Below are 12,242 nucleotides of genomic sequence, written 5' to 3' on the forward strand. Positions count from 1 at the left end.
TTCTACTCTTCTCTCCAAATCAAATGTCTGAACTTCAAAAGTCAGTACCAAATTATATCCATCTGATGTACAAATCAGTCCCTGGGTTAGACTAAGATTTTGCAGAATTAAAATCTTCGTGGTTGGTTGGTTTGTTTTTGGTGTTTTGTTTTTAACCTGAAACATAAAACGTGGCCCCAGTGTTTGTCCAAATGCAGTTTGAAAACTGGAAACTCCACTGTCCATCCACAGACAGCTAGATAGAAAGGGCTGAAAACAAGCAACATTCAACATAATTGTTCTTAGAGGCAGAAACACTTATAGGATAAATTCAGGTGTGCTCTGTAGTCATTATTCAAATATCAGTATGTTATATGCTAGACAAGCACCTGTCAAATATACTTGATTTTTCTTTGAGCCAATTCCTCTCCCTGAATTAATTACCTTTCAACTGTCCTTCCAGCTCTATTTTCTTTACTTTTGTATTTAATAATGCCAAATTCTTTATGCCCTTTTTTTTTTTTTTGCTATAGGCACTCAAGAAATAAACACTTAAACAGGAGGTATAATTAATAGCGTCAATTCGATGGCATCTGCTTTATAAACTCTGCAGTGCATTTAAATATCAAAGGATAATGCCTTCTGCTTAAAAAACTAAGAAAGGACATGTATTTTTCTTTAGGTTTCAATGAAAATTTTTCTTTAACAGAGGTACTATATATATAAACTTTTTCCTGAGACCAGTAGTTATGAGCCACTGAAACAGTCATTCTGGACTCCTCAAGTTTAATTAAAACACAGCTAATATAATAATATTCTGTAGATTGTCTAACAAATAAAGCTTAAAGCACACATCCCCTCATTGTAACTCTTCACATATGAGCAAGTCCTACTGATTTTGGTGAGATAGCTCAGGAGTTTATGAATAAACACATGCATAAGACTCATGCTAAAACTTTGGAGAAATAATTTGCCATGAAGTAACTGATTAATTTACTGTTACTTTGCTGATACAACATCCCTTTTGAATTATACTCATAAATAATAATTTAAACCATTCCAGCTATAGTATCAAGAAAACCAAGACACAGAAAAAACAGAATGAATGCAAAAGGTTCTCTGACTCGGTATCATAAAACTTAGTAACATTTAAAATGCTCCGCAATCTCTGCTTTCTATTATAGTTCCATAATCCATTAAAAAAATCCTTGCATAGTTGTTCTTACAAGATTATAAAAGTAATACATTTAAAAATATAACCAATTTTTAAATAAATTTAAAAAACCCACAAAAGATAGAAGAGCTTTGCAAAGTAATCAGTAAGTATAGTTTCAGGATGTAATATTCAGGGGATTCTTAAAAAGCAGGTTCCAATACGGTTTCAGTATTCCACTAATGTAGAAAAGTGAAAAAAATCACAGCAGTCTCTTGAAAGTACAGATCAACTACACAAGCAAAGAAGAGCATGCAGTTCATTAGTATGGTTCATTACCATGGTTACAAGCTTTCAGCACAGGCCTCTGTGTGGCTGGACTGAGATCTTGTGGTACGTCTGGAAAAAGAAAGGAAACAATAGAAATAAAACACATCTTTGAAAGTTACTGGAGTATTGTAACAACATTACTAAGCAGAATTATTTAGAAGACAGATATTTCTAGGAGTAAAATGACAGTTATACATCAGTGAAATAATTTGATTCATTTATGGAGCAAGATGACTTTTCCTTCTCCCATTCAACTCTAAACCCTAAAAAGTTATAGTACACGTGGCTGTAACGAAGAGTCTTGTCATAATAATCAGGCTATGCTAAGTTCAGTACATTAACCTCCAAAGTGTTACTGACAACAGCAAAACAGCCTGAACATGCCTGAAAGATATCCTTGCAAGAAAGGATTAAACCCGGTAGTGTTTAAGTTCTAGAGCAGTGCACCCATAATGCTTTTAACTTTCTCTGGAAAATAAAATGTAAAATAGAATATTCACCTTTAGACCTGGGTGTCCTTTTCCTTCGGTCTCGAAAAGCTGCACCTGACTGCAAGGCCTCCAACAGGCTATCCATCACTCCAGTCTCCTCACCTTCTGTAAAGGAGAAAAGGAACCCTCTAGGTTACCACAGCAATATCAAAGCATAAATAATAAACAAACAACAATAAGGCATATTAATACTATTACTAAAACTATTTATTTCAAACTTAGACCAGGGTTTTAACATTCACAAATTGCTCTCTTGCAATTAATCACAACAGATTTGGACTTCTAGACATTGAACTAGGCCAAATTTTATTCCATTTATTTCACATTCCTCTTTCTCTATACTGAGAGTCAAGCATAGTTTTAAGTGAAATGTCATTTCACTCATATTTTCGTTTCAGTACCCTTTTGCAACTGAAAATAACCAGTTTCATGTCAGCTTTCAAGAGCTGTCTCTTAAATGATTTGCTATATTAGATGAGATCATTTCAGTTATTGTTATAAGAAGTTGAAATTGTTTCTCAGCAGGAAGCCAAGTGAACAATATTGGACTGGATAGGATACAGAATGATATCCATAGGTAGCTTTAATCAAAAGCCATTTTGCCTTCGTATTTAATAACCTCTGGCCAATATTAAATAATTGATGTAGTTCAGGAAAATTCTACTCATCGTATTACACATGTATGCATAATATCCCCCAAAAGAATTATGAATGTTACTGTGAGATTATAATTAAATGCAAGCATTAAACACACTACTTTTCCTTCCTCAAATAAACACATCAGAAAATGTTAGATTTCTGAACCTTGTTAACCCCTTGTGTCTATGCCTGGGAGGACAAAGAACACAACAGCAGGGATTTACTATATGATGAAAAATCACCAGAGAGGAATAAAGAATAGAAATGTCATTATGCCTCACTGGGAAAAACTCCTTAGGCCAACACACACCTTGGATACAGTCAGACACATCACACGATTCTGCAGTTGCTGCTAACAGTGAAAATTCAAATCAGGATCTAAACTAGCTGATGGGTAGAACAAGACGCCATGCCACTCATAAGGAATTCTGAAAGTGCTGGGCTACAAGTAAGGAAGCAAGGCAACCTTCTAGCCCTGAATGTTGGGGAGAAATATTACAGGAAATGAGGCTTTTCAACACTATTACTATTTGGTTTGCTCCTTTAAAGAAATTTCATCTTTCGATAAGCTTAAAAAACTCTAGTGCCTTTCTAAGGTAAGTGGTTTCAAGGGCAACAAAAATAATTCAGAGAAAAAAAGTCAGAGTTGCAGAGAGGAGGGTCTGAAAGTACTGTCAAATCAGCATGGGCCGAATCATGAATATGACATTATAGAAACAACATTTTTTACTTTCATTATTCTACCGCTAAGCCGAGAGTTGAATCTAATTTACCTTCTGAGAATCCTAAGCTTAGGTATCATTTAAAAGCAGAAGAGGAAAGCATTCCAAAAACAGACACAAGATTTGGGGAATAGAGACATGCAAATCATTATTTAAAAAAAAACAAAACAAAAAAAAACCAAACCAAAACAAAACCACACACAAAAAAATGACCCCCAAAACCCCAAACCATAAAATCATTTATTTTCTCAAAATCAGAGCTTTCCTGTCCACAAATTAAAGAAAAATGTCCTTCAGATGTGACTTAAAGTCACATAGTGAAGAGTTTATATATTCAAAAATTATATAGAAACACATATAAACATATATAAAGCTCACAACAGATGTTTCCTAACATTAACTTAAATTCAGCTAAGGTTTTCATAAGAATTTTTGTCATTTTCTCTATTACACCAGCAACTACTTTATTATTTACAGAAGGACCAAAATCTTTTATTTTAAAAGTTGGTTTTGTGCAATCGTATTACAAATGGCATTTAGTTAGCATTTCTGTTCCTTTCGCTTGCATTGTTACCTATTCTTCAATTTCTGCTAATTCTACATGTATATTTGTGTTCAGACAGTGATTGTTTAAATTTTTGGAATTTCATAAAAATATCCTGTAAGGAGATCTCTTTTCCTTCCCTGTAGTATTTGATTTGCAGCTCTCCCAAGATGCTGGTCCTTAAAACAACAAAACTGTAATCTGAGAACACCCTTAGAATCATAAAATCATTTAGGTTGGAAAGGACCCTTCAGATCATTGAGTCAAACTGTTTTTAAAACTGCATACAGTTGACCTCAGCCCATCAATCCAGCATGTCCAGGTCCCTCCGCAGAGCCTTCCTACCCTCGAGCAGATCAGCACTCCCGCCCAACTTGGTGCCACCTGCAAACTTACTGAAGGTGCACTTAACCCCCTCATCCAGATCATGGAAAAACATATGAAACAAGACTGGCCCAAAAACTGAGCCCTGAGGAACCCCGCTCATGACCAGCTGCCAACTGGACTTAGCTCCGTTCACCACAACTCTCTGGGGCCAGCCATCCAGCCAGTTTTTCACCCAGTGAACATTAACCCTGAGTTCTTCTCTTGTCTCTATACTCTGAATTACCAGAGAAGCTAACTTAAGAACCTTACACAAAAAGCTACACACACACACACACACACAAAAAGGAAAATTAGCAAATAATTTATAAATTTTCATATTTAAATACATTTATTTTCTGTGCAATACATGGCAGATATAATAAACATGAAGACTGAAATACAGGTCTTTCTCTTGTTTTGCGTTTGGTATAACATACTTTATTATGCTGAAGTTTGCTCTCTTATGACTAATGGACTATCAACAGGTATTAATAGGGCTTGGAATGTACCTCTCAAAAAATTACTCAGATTATGTATTCAGCTTCCTGGGTTTGGTTTTTTTTTTTTTGTGATGGTGATGTTTTTTTGGGGGGGTTGGGGTGGTGTTGGTGTTTTTGGTTGGTTGGTTGGTTTTGTTTGTTGTCTCCCCCTGCCCCCGACCCCCACTTTCCTTTCTCCATCTGATGTCATGCAGTTCTCTAAAATGCTCATGTCTGGAATGAAAAAACTGAGTGAATAGTTTCAAATCCAAGTGATGCTTGAAGAAATTTTGAGGCCAAGCCATTAATTACATTAAGGTACATTAATGTTGGAGGAAAGTTTATAAGCATTTTGGGTAATACTAATGCACAAAAGATTGAATAATATCACAGTCCCCAAAATGATACCACAAATGTTTATGGAAAAGAGTTCATAAGCTTTGTTTTACGAAGTAGGAATAACAGAAGAAAAATTTCAATCCTATTTCAGCATGTCATCTCTTTCCTTTTAAGCCTGTCCAAGACTATTATGGATTTCATAGTTACTTCAAAAACTTAACAGCTTTCAGTAGAAAAAAATCCTGGTGCGTAATCTGCTATACTATAAAAAGACCCATCAAATAAATAAAAAAAAAAAAGACTTTAAATAATGGAATAGAAATACTGCAAAACCACAACTTTTTGTAGCATAGCTGTAACATATTTATGGGTACTCTCTGTTTTTCATACTTATCTGAAACATACTGTAGTCACAAACTGGATTATAGATTAGTGCTTCCATTGACATGCAAAATAGTTAACAGAAGAACAGAGGATATAGGAACTTGAATTAAAAAACTCCTCCAGTAGTTTTCCTGTATACTTATATATATATATATATAGAAAAAAGTTAACCACCGCAAATAAAAACAGTCATAGTTTATAATCTATGTACCCAAAACAAGCAGAAAGCCTGTTTTTCAAACTTCTACACCTACAGTTAGGCTCCAAATCCTGTTTTTTTGATGCCTAAACCAACAGTTGACTGCGACACCTTCTATGAAGTTACACAGCTTGCTATTAATACCCATGTTATCTATAATATTGCCCAAGTTTATATGATGGAAAGTTTAAGAAATGAAAGTGTCCCACGCAGTATTTTAGAAGTCTTTTAAATTGCCCTGGAGAACTGCATACAACACTGCTACAATGGTAGTGTAAGAGTCACAAATATTGTTCAATATTAACACTTCCTATGGGACCTTTAAATTGGCTTTCACAAGCTGCTGCTGACTGCTGTCACCAGTCCCAAACTGCCTTCCTAATTAGTCAAGTGTATCAATCTTTTGACATCATAGAACTAGTAATTCCAGGTGGCTTGCAGATAGCTACATAGCCCACAATAATTCCTTTGAGAAATATACCCTTTTATGATCTAAATGATCTCTTTTCCTTCAATTGCAGAATAGGAGTTTTAAATACTTTTTAATATCACACCTAATTAAAACTCATACAACTGTCTTTTAAATACCATCTAAAGCAGAATTAAACTTGCCAAAATAGCTGGTAAGTTTTGCCCTTGACATTTCAGTGCCAAGTCAGATATAAACTGTCTAATTTCATAATTACGTCTTTAAAAATGTTAAGAATATTAGAGACCCTTCTCCTTTACTGCACTGAGTATCATAAGCTTTACAGTACAACTTTAATATGTCTTATGATGATAGCAACAGAATCTGCAGTTAGTAATGACTCCTGCATTTTATGTACTTACTAAGGAACAAATGACAGAATTCCAGAAGCAGTAATCCACTGACACGATAGAATCACAAATATCATTCGCAATATGGTTCTAAAATAAGAACGGTTCAACAACAGCATCTCTCTAATATAAACTAAAACATCACACTCAATGCTAGGTCTCCAGAAGTTCACTCTACTAGGAGAAAAACATACAATAATATCTCTCTTTTCTCTTTCAAGGAATCAAAGCTTTATTCAGCTACTCTTCTTAAAAAAAAACCCAACTGGTTTGTGTGGGTTGTTTGTAGTTTTTTTTTTGTTGTTGTTTTTAGTGAAGAAAATACTAAGGAGCTTCAGAAAAACCAAATCAAGAATTCGTTGGCATGGTTTCTGTTGATGTTGCCTACTCAGTTTGTACACTTCAGAGGTTGCCCAGGGAAGTTGCGGATGTCCCATCCCTCAACTGTTCAAGGTCAGGTTGGACAGAGCTTTGATGAGCAACCTGGTCTAGTGGAAGGTGTCCCTGACCATGGTGGTGGGGGGGTTGGAACTAGGTGATCTTTAAGGTCCCTTCCAACCCAAACCATTCTGTGATTCTATGACTTATCTACAGGCATTTCAACTGTCATTTTCCACTGGGATCTATTTATGCCATTGCAATTACATACACCTTTTTGTTACACTGTAAGTAATGGAAAGGACCAGCTCCTAAAGCCAACCTCTGAATACTAAGCCTCATCTGAAATTAAAACTGCACAATTTGGACAAACATATCCACTAAAAACAGACCTTAATATTTCATAGCTGTAACAGGAAGAAAAGGGTGCAAAACCTCAAGGGCTACTCATCAAGTTACCTGGATTAGCAACGATTTTATTTATCTTTATATCATCTTCGAAGTAACTCCACGGCAGAACTCAAGCTTTTATATAATTTAAAAACAAACTTGGAGTGCTGAAGCTATTAGATGTATTTTTCTTGTCTGAAGAATTAAGTCCTGAACTCACAATTCAGTAATTACCAGAATGAATACTTTTTAATTCTTGGTTGTGTAGAATACAAACTGCTTTTTTTTCTCTTCAGCTCAGGATATAATTCAGGTCAGATATACTGTACCCAGTTTTAAATCCCTATGCAGCCGTCTTCCAGGTTTAGCTGCTTCGTGTCTTGTGCCTTAATCCACAAAAATTTCTGAGGCAAGTGAATACCAGCAGAGATTTCTCCAGACTATTCACACAAGGCAAAGGAGAAAAAGGAAGATACATCTTCCAACTTTGTTAATGGTGTATCTCCACTTTCAAGACATCATAAAAAGTCCTGAATGTTTGTTTGTACGATGATTGATTTTGACCAGTACAGCCTACAAAGCAATGCCCAGCTGACTAAAGGTCTCCACCTGAGTAAAAATTGAAGGACCATTCTCTGAACAATGTCACAAGAGGAAAGCTTTAGCAATAGTATAGTGTTGAGTGACTTAAGCTCCAGGGAGCAGAAGACCAGATCCCAGAGAGGGAGGTAATTTAAGCCATCAACACAGGAGCAGGCGCCAATGTTTTCAAAGTGGTTCCATCTTTTCATTCTCAGTCTCAGCCAGCCAGATTCTGTGAAGGATTCATAGTGCTGGTACATAACAACTTCTAGACCTCTCAGCCTTATACATGAATAGGTCAGGAGACTTTTTGAAGGTTCTTATATTGCCAACATAAACATTTTGAAACTTTTCCTTTTCTGGACTTTAAGATTGCGTTGTATTTTTAACAACATGACTGCCTAAACTCAGACTCTTCACTCCAATGAAATTCAGATACAATCTTACAAAGAAATTGTGGATAGATGTTAAAAGTATCTTTGTCCATTTTAAGGGTACCTTTGTCCAGAAATTGCACAGCATACACAGACTTCAAACTTGAACTTGCTCTAAGGCTTCAAACTTTTTCTGGTAAAAGACATAGCACCAATCAGATAACCTTCACTGACAGGTGAGTGAAGGAATACATGGCTATCAGTTCAAGTTTCAATATTGGTCCTCGGACTAGTGCCGTAATTTGTAACAGAATACAAGAGTTCCTTTGACCCTGATCAAGTTTTGCAAGAACCTTATTACATTACGGTGAGAAAAAGAAATTTTCCAAGGTACAGATGCAAAGCAGAAATAGCTGCCAAGTGTGCCTCGGATGGACTGGCTGAAAGGATAGATCCTTTTAGATTTAAAAGTGTTAAATCCAACTTCGGCCAGAAATATTACTATTCACTTTTCTTTTCTCAGTGATGACTTCAGGCGAAAGACACATACCAGCCCTTCCCAAAAGCAAACAGAGGTATATACCCCATAGGAGTTACATAGACAGTCCAGTCCAGATTCAAAGTTACATTTCTTACTGATGCCCAACACAAAGTAGTAAGCCTTTGCCTGTGCTTCCATGCTCTAGGCAAATGTACTGTAACAAAAGGTATGATTTCCCCTAATGGCTGATGCACCTATTCCATAAAACTTCTGGCTGAGGAGAGTGGATTTCATGACATCCTGTTTGCTCTTGTTGAAATTGTTCCATTGTTGAGTTCTCACAAAGTGCTTTTATGGTACAGAAATAGATAGGTTTTGACTCTGAGCATATGAATGAAAGTGTGCCCCAAGTTCCAAAGAGCTCAAAACAAATGAAATGCAAACTAAGCATACACCCTTCATGAACTCTGAAAGAGTTGTTGAAATTAAGGTTGGTAACTACACCTTTTTTTTTTTTCACCCATAAGATAACTCTTACCATAAAAACCAAAAGGTAAACTGTTGTTTTAGAGGTGGTTCTGTACCACAAAGATACAAATATTATTCAGTGATATAAGGCACCTATTTCTGCATCCCCACTGGATCATAATTTCCCATTTAAGTAATGGGACTAGTGAAATCATCGTAATACTGAACTTTAATAAAAATGCATAAATTTCTTATGTTCATTGAGAGTCTATAAATCCCATTATTTCTGTGACAACAGAAGCCACTGTAAACTCACTTTCCACAGACGTTATCCAGGATCATTTATCTTGATTCCAGATCCAGTACAGAGTTTCCCAGACCAAGCTTTTCTGAGAGATCCTTGAAATATTTTTCCTGAAGTAAACTGGACTTACAGAATGCCAAGCCTTTGAAGTGGTATACCCCAGGACTTGATACTGGGGCCAATATTTGTAACACCTTTGTTTGTGACCTGGAAGATGGGACAGAGTGCACCCTGAGCAAGTTTGCATATGGTGCAAAATTCAGAGTAATGATCCCGGTCTGGGCTCCCCAGTACAAGGGAGACACAAACTTACCCAAGCAAAGTCAGGCAGGATGATCAAAGGACTGAGGCATCTCTCATATGAGAACAAGCTGAGAGAGCCGGGACTGTCCAGCCTAGAGAAGAGAAGGCTTGGGGGGATCTTATCAATACATATAAATACCTGATGGGGGACTGGGTGGGGTGTAAAGATGACTGGGCCAGACTCAGCTCAGAGGTGCCCAGAGACAGGATAAAGGGCAATGAACACAAATTGTATCACAAGAAATTGCATTCAAACATAAGGTTTTCTTTTTCCTGTTGGGAGTGGTCAAACACTAGAACAAGCTGTCCATCTACAGTGGAAACTTTAAACATGGCTACAACGAAAAAGGGGTTACCTTTCCACTAAGTCCACAGAAACAGTAACTAAGAGTCTCAAAAAATTAAATCATGTATCTGCATACACACCTACACTCTCACCAACTCAACACAGGATATTCTACTAATGCATTATATATTTTATTACCTGGTAATATTTTTAAAAGCCAGTTTAAAGACACAATCTTCTTATAGCCCTTTTTCTATTCCCCAGAGATACTCTGCCTTTTTAGTGGAAAAATAAAACTGCTAAATTAAACAGAATGCTAAGTTTCAGTTACTTATATTTAATCAATCATAAACTAAAACAGACCAACCTTATGCACTGTTATCTAAGATTAAGATTTGATAGGACAGCTAATAGAACCATCAGCTACATATGAAGAAGTCAATCAATAAGTTTTACTGTTAATGAATGATTTTTCTGCTTTCTTTACACATCACAGCTCCAACTCCAAGGACACTGTCAAGAATGCAACCAATCTGTTTTTCAGACTAGTCAAAAACTAGTGTTTTCGTTAGTGTTGATTCAGAAGGGAGGAAAAAAAATCTATTATTGAGGCATATCTATTACAATTGCATTTAGAAAGTAGTTAGAACTACTCTAGTAGCATTCTTAACTGAAGGTAGCTTCTTGTAAGAATATACGTAGCTGAATTTATATATGTGTGCCGGTGTGTAAGAACATCTTGTCTCTTGGGTACTGTGTGTCTCTGAAGGGGTTCATTGAGCACAGGAAAAGACATTACTATTTCTATTCAGATTTATAAACAAATGATAAATCAGAAAATATACACAATGATCACTCATACTGACAGTTGTGCAACAGAGATGAGGGGCTGAAGGAAATTTAATGAGTGAGAAAGTTCTGACTGGATTCCATGGCTGAGCTGAGTCAAAGGAATGCTTCCAGACAGCTTTGGATGGGCAAGACCCTTTTGGTTTTGGAGGCTATAAATGCACAAGAATACCTGGGAGGATCAGATCAAAGGTCCACCTATCCCTGCATCCTCCGTGCACTAGTAGCCAATAGCAAAACTCTATAAAAAGGACAGGATAAATATGTAAAGATGTTTCTGGAATGGTCTCTGTCTCCAGCAGTTTGTGATTCAAAGACTTTGTATTTGCACTTAATAGCTTTCAATAGATAAAAGCTGCCAGAGAAATCAAGTAACTTCCGTCAGCAAGCCTCAGAGCAAGAATGTTTTGGTATGCAGTAACTAGACTGTACTTCTGTACACCCACTGAGGTGTTGGTGAGTGAAGATAAGCGTCATAGTGACCAGCATAGAAATAGAAGCAGCAGCAGACTCAGTCTGAAGGAAGAGTCAGAGACATGACCTCCTCTTCTGCTAGCTTTCCAACAATGACAGAGGAGGTTCTTGGCTCTTTTACAACCTTGGACTAAGGAAAGTAAATATAAAGCATACCCTCCAATGCTTTGGTAAAGATATTTATTCCTCCGCTCCCCTGCAACTTGAGAGAAGCAGCTTCTGATGATTCAGAAAAAACCAGAAACAGTAAAAGCATTTACACATAGCAGGAGTGGGAGTATGAAGAGGACTGCTCTGATGTCTACGTCCTTAGGGAGGAGATGTGAGGCAGTATTTGGAGTAGGAAATGCTTACTCAAACCAAAACCTTCTACCTGCATGAATGTTAGAGCTCTTAATCCCAAAGATGTCCCTAGAGATTGTAACTTCTTTTTTCATGGTAATGCCATTTTAAGTTTGCAGCATTCTTGTCACATTTGTTTAGAAATTTTACTGCTACAACATAAATGACAAGTCTTATGACAATGTTTACCTACAGACATTAATGACCCTTAATTTTTTCAACAGTAATGTTTGTTTTGTCTATTTCTCTCTCTTGCAAATACAGCTGCTATTTGTTTTTTCAGGGGCTTTGTGTAAACCTCAGTTTCACAAATGCCTTTCAGCTACCACCTCCAAAGGTTCCACTTCTAAGTAAAATTTTCAGAAAGAAAAATAATTGTTCTTCCAAACCTCTTGTTCTTTTGGAGCTACTACTTAGTACAAACGAATAGCAGCTGCTGCATTCTGAGCCCATGGGTTGCCAACAAGCACATGAACTACACCTCCATGCTTCAGAAGGTTTAGCACCTTTAGATCTTGTTAGAACATGACTTGTGACTATTGGTTGTTGGGTTTTAATTAATAGACA

The 12,242-nt window shown here is 36.5% G+C and overlaps 1 protein-coding gene across 1 annotated transcript in view; it reads right to left on the minus strand.

Moving 5' to 3' along the window:
* DIAPH3 (diaphanous related formin 3) overlaps window positions 1-12,242 on the minus strand; it is a 242,258-nt gene that overhangs the window by 61,112 nt on the left and 168,904 nt on the right. Inside the window, exons 26-27 of the mRNA XM_075088048.1 lie at window positions 1,963-2,058; window positions 1,472-1,531 (exon numbers count right to left, since the gene is read on the minus strand). Of these exons, the coding sequence (XP_074944149.1) occupies window positions 1,472-1,531; window positions 1,963-2,058 (156 nt within the window). The remainder of the gene's footprint in view (window positions 1-1,471; window positions 1,532-1,962; window positions 2,059-12,242) is intronic.

Source organism: Phalacrocorax aristotelis, chromosome 1 (assembly GCF_949628215.1).
Source record: "Phalacrocorax aristotelis chromosome 1, bGulAri2.1, whole genome shotgun sequence".
Taxonomy (NCBI): Eukaryota; Metazoa; Chordata; class Aves; order Suliformes; family Phalacrocoracidae; genus Phalacrocorax; species Phalacrocorax aristotelis.